General features: G+C 51.1%; 1 protein-coding gene across 1 annotated transcript in view; it reads right to left on the bottom strand.

Moving 5' to 3' along the window:
• lama5 (laminin, alpha 5) overlaps nt 1-7,694 on the bottom strand; it is a 26,699-nt gene extending 19,005 nt beyond the window's left edge. Inside the window, exons 1-10 of the mRNA XM_080497062.1 lie at nt 7,568-7,694; nt 6,385-6,546; nt 5,923-6,030; nt 5,132-5,215; nt 4,200-4,430; nt 3,030-3,143; nt 2,825-2,955; nt 2,264-2,344; nt 953-1,268; nt 683-866 (exon numbers count right to left, since the gene is read on the bottom strand). Of these exons, the coding sequence (XP_080353188.1) occupies nt 683-866; nt 953-1,268; nt 2,264-2,344; nt 2,825-2,955; nt 3,030-3,143; nt 4,200-4,430; nt 5,132-5,215; nt 5,923-6,030; nt 6,385-6,543 (1,408 nt within the window). The 5' untranslated portion in view covers nt 6,544-6,546; nt 7,568-7,694. The remainder of the gene's footprint in view (nt 1-682; nt 867-952; nt 1,269-2,263; nt 2,345-2,824; nt 2,956-3,029; nt 3,144-4,199; nt 4,431-5,131; nt 5,216-5,922; nt 6,031-6,384; nt 6,547-7,567) is intronic.
• Nucleotides 7,695-8,826: the final 1,132 nt, after the last annotated feature.

The following is an 8,826-nucleotide window of genomic DNA, read 5'->3' on the forward strand; positions in this document are numbered from 1 at the left end:
GATTCTGAACCCGATCCTGAACCTGAACCTGAACCTGATTCTGATTCTGAATCTGATCCTGAACCCAAACTTAATCCTGAACCCAAACCTAATCCTGAACCTGAACCCAAACCTAATCCTGAACCTGAACCCAAACCTAATCCTGAATCCAAACCTAATCCTGAACCTGAACCTAATTCTGAACCTGAACCTGATCCTGAACCCAAACCTGAACCTGAACCCGATCCTGAACCCAAACCTGAACCCGATCCTGAACCCGAACCTGAACATGAACCCGATCCTGAACCCAAACCTAATCCTGAACCCAAACCTAATCCTGAACCTGAACCCAAACCTAATCCTGAATCCAAACCTAATCCTGAACCTGAACCTAATTCTGAACCTGAACCTGATCCTGAACCCAAATCCGATCCTGAACCCAAACCTGAACCTGAACCCGATCCTGAACCCGAACCTGAACATGAACCCGATCCTGAACCCGAACCTGAACATGAACCCGATCCTGAACCCAAACCTAATCCTGAACCTGAACCCAAACCCAAACCCGATCCTGAACCTGAACCTAAACCTGATCCTGAACCCAAACCTAATCCTGAACCTGAACCCAAACCTAATCCTGAACCCGAACCCGATCCCGACCCTGAACCCGACCCTGACCCCGCCCCCTCCCTCAGGAACTCACTCTTGCAGCCTCCGGGCCCGTAGTCCCAGTAGCCCGGCTCACACTGGCTGCAGCGGGGTCCGTTGACGCCGGGCCGGCAGGAGCAGCTTCCACTGCCGGGGTCGCACGGCTGCTGCAGCGCCGCCGAGGCGTTGCAGTCGCAGGCGCTGCAGCCGGAGCAGGAGTCGAACCCGAACGAGCCGTCCTGAGGGCGGCGGCGGGACGGTCAGTGGGCGGGACATCGGGATTCAAACACACGTCTGAGCGGTGGCGGCGCTAACGCTAACGTACCTCGCAGCGGTCGCAGCGCGGCCCGGTCACCCCCGGCTTGCAGCGGCACTCCCCGCTGCGGGGGTCGCACGACTCGGTGCCGCACGGCGAGCAGGCGCAGCGGCTGCAGTTCTTGGCCCGCACGGCGTCGCCGTGGAAACCGGGGGCGCAGAGCTGGCAGCGCAGCCCCGCCGTGTGGCGCATGCAGCTCAGACACTCGCCGGTCAGCGGGTGGCAGTCGGTGAACAGCATGTTGGGGTCCGTGTTGCCGTTGCAGTCGCACGGCTGGCAGCGGCTGCCCAGGACCATCGGGTTGCCGTGGAAACCGGGGGCGCACCTGCCGGGACGAAGGGCGGCGGTGACGAGCAGGAAAATCACTCTGAGGTCAACCTGAGGTCAACCTGAGGTCAACCTGAGGTCAAGCTGAGGTCAACCTGAGGTCAAGTGCTTTATAAACAAAGCTACTATTACCATCATCATTATTATTATTATTATTATATATTATTATTATTATCATTATCATCATGATTATTATTATAATTATCATTATTATAATCACTATAATTATTATTATTATCATTATTATCATGATTATTATTATAATTATCATTATTATAATCACTATAATTATTATTATTATCATTATTATTGTTATTATATATTATTATCATTATTATATCACTATACTTATTATTATTATCATTATTATCATCATTATTATTATATATTATTATCATTATATATTATTATTATTATCATTATATATTATTATTATCATTATTATATTATTATTATCATTATTCTATTATTATTATCATTATTCTATATTATTATTATCATTATTATATTATTATTATCAATATATATTATTATCATAATTATTACCATTATTATTATTATATACTATAATCATTATTATTATATATTATTATCATTATAATTATTATCATTATTATTATCATAACTCCTGTTGACATTAACAGTCACTGTCTGATCTGGAACAAAACAAAACAAAAGTATGAAGGTTGTAGTTTATCAGTGAAAAAGGGGCGGAGCTCAGTGTGACCCTCAATTAAAATGTGTTTGACGCTTGCTTTTAATAATGCCGGTTGGCTAATGCTGCTAATGCTAATGCTACTGCTAACTGCGGACGAGACAGCAGCTCTGCAACAAGTTTTTGCGATCTGACATCCCGGCTCAGGTCCAGATGTCACACAGCTGCTCCAATACTCTTATCTGCCTTCAATCTGAACTCCGCCCCCCCGTGGCTGCTGGCGGTACTGCAGGCTCCCGGGACGGGATGGGGGGGGGGGGGGGAGGGGGGTAATTTACCTCTCGCAGTTTGGGCCGGCGTAACCCGGCATGCACAGACACTGCATCCTGTCGCTTCTCTCCACACACCCTTCTGCAAAGCTACACACACACACACACACACACACACACACACACAAACACAAACAAATATTTCAGTGGTGCAACTTTTTGAAAACGAAAAATTGCACTGTTGTCAGTGTTAATGTTTAGAGCCCACTGTTCTCTGCTGTATGATGTGTGTGTGTGTGTGTGTGTGTGTGTGTGTGTGTGTGTGTGTGTGTGTGTGTGTGTGTGTGTGTGTGTGTGTGCGTACTTTCAGTACTAAAACAACCAGCAGTGCCCCCTAGTGGCCCAACATGAAAAATTGCCGGTGAAAGCAAAACTTTTCTGAGATGAAAAAGTTTTCACTTTGAAAGGTCGTCGTCTAAACGGGGCGCGGAGATGAAAGCCCCGAAATCAAAGCACATAAAAAAAATTAGCTGCAAGATTCGATTTATTTATCGAAACATTTGTGGGTCAAACGGAGACGTAAATACGACACGCGTCCTCTTTCGGGAGGAGTGCATGAGGGGGACTGACTTGTTGGACGGCGCTCTCAGGGGACAGGGACAGCTGGAGCACGCCACCGCCTGGCCGTCCAGGCTGTTGTTGCCGAGGAAACCGCCCTGGCAACGCTCACAGTGGTCCCCGGCCGTGTTGTGCTGGCAGCCCTGGGGAGGACAGTGAGACGGGGAGTGAGATGGGATGGAGGGAGGACGGGGGGGGACAGGGGGACGGTCCTCACCAGACAGACTCCAGACCCGTCCAGGCAGCGGTCCGAGTGTCCATTGCAGCTGCAGGGGACACACTTCCCCAGAAACAGGCCGATGGTGTCTCTGTAGAAGCCCGGAGCACATTTCTGCCGGAGACGACAGGAAGTCAACGACTCTCCCCGAGACAACAGGAAGTCAACGACAGGAAGTCAACGACAGGAAGTCAATGACAGGAAGTCAACGATTCTCCCCGAGACCACAGGAAGTCAACGACAGGAAGTCAACGACTCTCCCCGAGACCACAGGAAGTCAACGACAGGAAGTCAATGACAGGAAGTCAACGACTCTCCCCGAGACAACAGGAAGTCAACGACAGGAAGTCAACGACAGGAAGTCAATGACAGGAAGTCAACGACTCTCCCCGAGACAACAGGAAGTCAACGACAGGAAGTCAACGACAGGAAGTCAATGACAGGAAGTCAACGATTCTCCCCGAGACCACAGGAAGTCAACGACAGGAAGTCAACGACAGGAAGTCAACGACAGGAAGTCAACGACAGGAAGTCAACGACAGGAAGTCAACGACAGGAAGTCAACGATTCTCCCCGAGACGACAGGAAGTCAACGACAGGAAGTCAACGATTCTCCCCGAGACGACAGGAAGTCAACGACAGGAAGTCAACGACTCTCCCCGAGACGACAGGAAGTCAACGACAGGAAGTCAACGATTCTCCCCGAGACGACAGGAAGTCAACGACAGGAAGTCAACGACAGGAAGTCAACGACAGGAAGTCAACGACTCTCCCCGAGACGACAGGAAGTCAATGACAGGAAGTCAACGACAGGAAGTCAACGACAGGAAGTCAACGACAGGAAGTCAACGATTCTCCCCGAGACGACAGGAAGTCAACGACAGGAAGTCAACGACTCTCCCCGAGACGACAGGAAGTCAACGACAGGAAGTCAACGATTCTCCCCGAGATGACAGGAAGTCAACGACAGGAAGTCAACGATTCTCCCCGAGACGACAGGAAGTCAACGACTCTCCCCGAGACGACAGGAAGTCGACGACAGGAAGTCGACGACGGGAAGTCAACGACTCTCCCCGAGACGACAGGAAGTCGACGACAGGAAGTCAACGACTCTCCCCGAGACGGAGGACTGGTCCTTCATCCTCCTCCTCCTCCTCGCCCGTCACTCACCTGACACGAGTCTCCCAGGTAGTTGGCGGGGCACATGCAGATCTCCACGTTGTTGCCGTGGCGACCGGTGGGCAGGGCCTCGGCGGCCTCCAGCACGGCGCCGCGCAGCGACACGGAGTGCGCCGACTGCGAGTGGAGGGCGCGGACCTGCAGCGACTCCAGAGACACCAGGACCATCATCAGCTCCTCCCGGGACACCGAGTTCCCCGTCTGGGCGTGACGGAAACTTCCCTGGGGGGGGAGGGGGGAGGGGGGGGAGGAGGGGGGTGGGGGGGGGTCATCAATCAATAACTTCACCTCCTCCTGGTCTCATTGGTCCAGAAACCTTGAATTCAAAGTTTAATTAGAATGTCGGATCCTAGGAGCTACATCCAGAATCTGCTGTGTCTGTGTGAGCTGGACTGGCTCCGCCCCCACACACACACACGGCCATCTATGGGAGGAGGAGGAAGTACTTCCTCTCGTGGCGTCATGTGCCAGAGCAGAGCTGCCTGATTGTGGGAGGAGTCAAAGGGGGGGGAGGAGCCCAGCTTGATTGTGATTGGCTGAACCCCTGATGACAACATATAGGGTTTGATTTCTGATTGGCTGCTTGGAGCAACACACTTTTTAAAACCTTCACATCAATATTATTACATTATTTATTAGTTATAATTTTTATTCTTTATTGTTCATCATTATTAGAATGTTATTGTTTTTATATTATTAAAATGTAATAAAATTATTAACTAATAATTCAAATGTATTTATTATATTATTTATCGTTTTTATTATCAATATTATTACATTATTTATTATTGATGGTCTGGTTTCATTTTCACATGATGACATTTTTTCTTCTGAACTGCTTTGAGACGTGAAATATTTTTTCACAATAAAGTCAGTAATTAAAACCAGTTAATTAACGATTCGGAGCATCCAGCAGCTTCTACCTCCACCATGTGAACGATCCCCAGGTGAGGGTCTTCGGGGGGGAAATACTCGCGTTCCATGAACACCAGGGTCATCTGGTTCCCCTGCAGGACACACACACACACACACACACACACACACACACACACAATCTCAGTCCCGCGTGTCCAAACGGCACCGCCCCCCCTCACGTGCACGCCGCCCCCCTCACATGCACGCCACCCCCCTCACATGCACGCCGCCCCCTCACGTGCACGCCGCCCCCTCACGTGCACGCCACCCCCCTCACACACACGCCGCCCCCTCACATGCACGCCGCCCCCCCTCACGCCGCCCCCTCACGTGCACGCCACCCCCTCACATGCACACCGCCGCCCCCTCACGTGCACGCCACCCCCCTCACGCACACGCCGCCCCCTCACGCGCACGCCGCCCCCCCTCACGCCGCCCCCACTCACGTGCACGCCCCCTCTCACATGCACACCGCCGCCCCCTCACGTGCACGCCACCCCCTCACATGCACACCGCCGCCCCCTCACGTGCACACCACCCCCCTCACGCACACGCCGCCCCCTCACATGCACGCCGCCCCCACTCACGTGCACGCCCCCTCTCACGTGCACGCCACCCCCCTCACGCACACGCCGCCCCCTCACATGCACGCCGCCCCCCCTCACGCCGCCCCCTCTCACGTGCACGCCACCCCCCCTCACGTGCATGCCCCAACGCCCTCACGTGCATGCCCCAACGCCCTCACGTGCACGCCGCCCCCCCCCTCACGTGCACGCCACCCCCCCTGCACGGCCTGCACCTTGAGGATGATGTCGGGCCGCGAGGCCTCGGCGGGCAGAGACAACACGTCGCCCCTCATGGTCTGGGTGTGCAGCCGGTACCTCAGGTAGCCTCCGTAAGACGACACCTGGAAGAGACAACGTCCTGTGAGGAACGACGACAAACTGACGCACATTTCCTGTGGAGCAAAAAACACCAACACACACACACGGCTGGCGGTGGTCAAGGGTCACGCTCAGGTGGTGAAACGGCAGCTGTGGGAATTGAACCCGCGAACTCCCGACCCCAAACCCGTCCCAAACACCCAGAATGCAACAGGTTTTCTGGACATTTCACAGTATTGTGCAGCAGAAGGTTCCATTAAAGTCGGAACCTTTATTTTGAAATCGGTGTGTGTGTGTGTATGTGGGTGTGTGTGTGTGTGTGTGGTCTCTGCGCTGAACTGGGAAATTCCCAGCGGCAGCCTGGGAAATTCCCTCACCTTGTCCCCCAGGTAGGTGGGCGGGGCGTGCCAGTGCAGGTCCTGGTAGACGTCGGGCACGTCACTGAGGTCGGCCTCCACCAGGTCCTGGCCCGGGTACACCGTGACGGGCACTTCCTGTCTGTCGGCGCCCAGCAGCACCCAGCCCTCCATGTTCATCACCTGCAGAGGCCAGGAAGAACTCAATGATAATCCAGGAAGAACTCAATGATAATCCAGGAATAACTCAATGATAATCCAGGAAGAACTCGATGATAATCCAGGAAGAACTCAATGATAATCCAGGAAGAACTCAATGATAATCCTGGAATAACTCAATGATAATCCAGGAATAACTCAATGATAATCCAGGAATAACTCAATGATAATCCTGGAATAACTCAATGATAATCCTGGAATAACTCAGTCGTCTGCAGCTGTTAGCATTAGCGTTAGCATGCTTAAATAGCAGATAGCTGCGAAGAGTCATCTGGATGTTGGTGGATTATCTCAGATGTTCTTATAATTCAGATGCTCTATAATTCAGATTATAGAGCATCTTCCTCCTCTAACACCAGATTATAGAGCATATTCCTCCTCTAACACCAATTATAGAGCATCTTCCTCCTCTAACATCAGATTATAGAGCATCGTCATCCTATTAATCCAGATTATAGAGCATCTTCCTCCTCTAACACCAGATTATAGAGCATCTTCCTCTCTCTCACCTCAGATTATAGAGCATCTCCCTCCTCTAACACCAGATTATAGAGCATCTTCCTCCTCTAACCTCAGATTATAGAGCATCTCCCTCCTCTAACACCAGATTATAGAGCATCTTCCTCCTCTAACCTCAGATTATAGAGCATCTTCATCCTCTAATCCAGATTATAGAGCATCTTCCTCCTCTAAACACCAGATTATAGAGCATCTTCCTCCTCTAACATCAGATTATAGAGCATCGTCCTCCTCTAACACCAGATTATAGAGCATCTTCCTCCTCTAACCTCATATTATAGAGCATCTTCCTCCTCTAACACCAGATTATAGAGCATCTTCCTCCTCTAACATCAGATCATAGAGCATCTTCCTCCTCAAACAACAGATTATAGAGCATCTTCCTCCACTAACATCAGATTATAGAGCATCTTCCTCCTCCAACACCAGATTATAGAGATTACAGGGTAGAGATTATCCTGGTCACCTCGGTGCGTCTCTTGTCGGAGCTGCGGCAGCGGTCGGTGGCGCCGAAGCAGAAGCAGCTGGTGCAGCCCTTCGGGTTGGTCGGGTCCAAGTGGAACGTTCCAACTCTGCACTGGTCGCAGCGAGAACCCTGGACGTTCTCCTGCGGGGGGGGGGGCAGCGGTCAGCGTGTGTGTGTGTGTGTGTGTGTGTGTGTGTGTGTGTGTGTGTCCTCACCTTGCACAGACACTGTCCCGTGAAGGAGTCGCACACCTCCTCCTCCGTTCCCGCCTCGTTGCAGTGGCATGGTCTGCAGTTGGGGTAACCATGGAAACCGGGGGCGCAACGGTCACACTGGCGGCCGACCACGTTGTTCTTACACCTGGACACACAAACATGGAAGATTAATCCAGATTATAGAGCATCTTCCTCCTCCAACATCTATTTCTGCTGCTTCTTGGCTGGACTCCATTTAAAAAAATTGTTTTTTAAATATTTATATTTATAATAATTTTTATTTAAAAATACCACTAGCATTAGCACTACCACTAGCACAACCACTAGCATTAGCACTAGCACTACCACTAGCATTAGCACTAGCATTAGCAGTACCACCAGCATTAGTACTAGCACTATCACTAGCATTAGCACTAGCACTACCACTAGCATTAGCACTACCACTAGCACAACCACTAGCATTAGCACTAGCACTACCACTAGCATTAGCACTACCACTAGCATTAGCATTAGCAGTAACCACCAGCATTAGCACTACCACTAGCATTAGCACTAGCACTACTACTAGCATTAGCACTAGCACTACTACTATCATTAGCACTAGCACTACCACTAGCATTAGCACTAGCACTACCACTAGCAGTAGCACTAGCACTACTACTAGCACTACCACTAGCATTAGCACTACCACTAGCATTAGCACTAGCACTACTACTAGCATTAGCACTAGCACTACCACTAGCATTAGCACTAGCACTACCACTAGCAGTAGCACTAGCACTACCACTAGCATTAGCACTAGCACTACTACTAGCACTACCACTAGCAGTAGCACTAGCACTACCACTAGCATTAGCACTAGCACTACTACTAGCACTACCACTAGCATTAGCACGTGCATTAGCGCCCCCCCGTTACCTGCACTGGCCCGCTCAGCGTGTCACAGCTGGGGTCGGGCGACAGGATTCCGGGCCGGGAGCAGTTGCAGACCTCACATCCACCACCGGGTGGCAGCCGAACGTCTGCGGCTCGCACTGCGTGCAC

Source organism: Blennius ocellaris, assembly GCF_963422515.1.
Source record: "Blennius ocellaris genome assembly, chromosome: 5".
NCBI lineage: Eukaryota > Metazoa > Chordata > Actinopteri > Blenniiformes > Blenniidae > Blennius > Blennius ocellaris.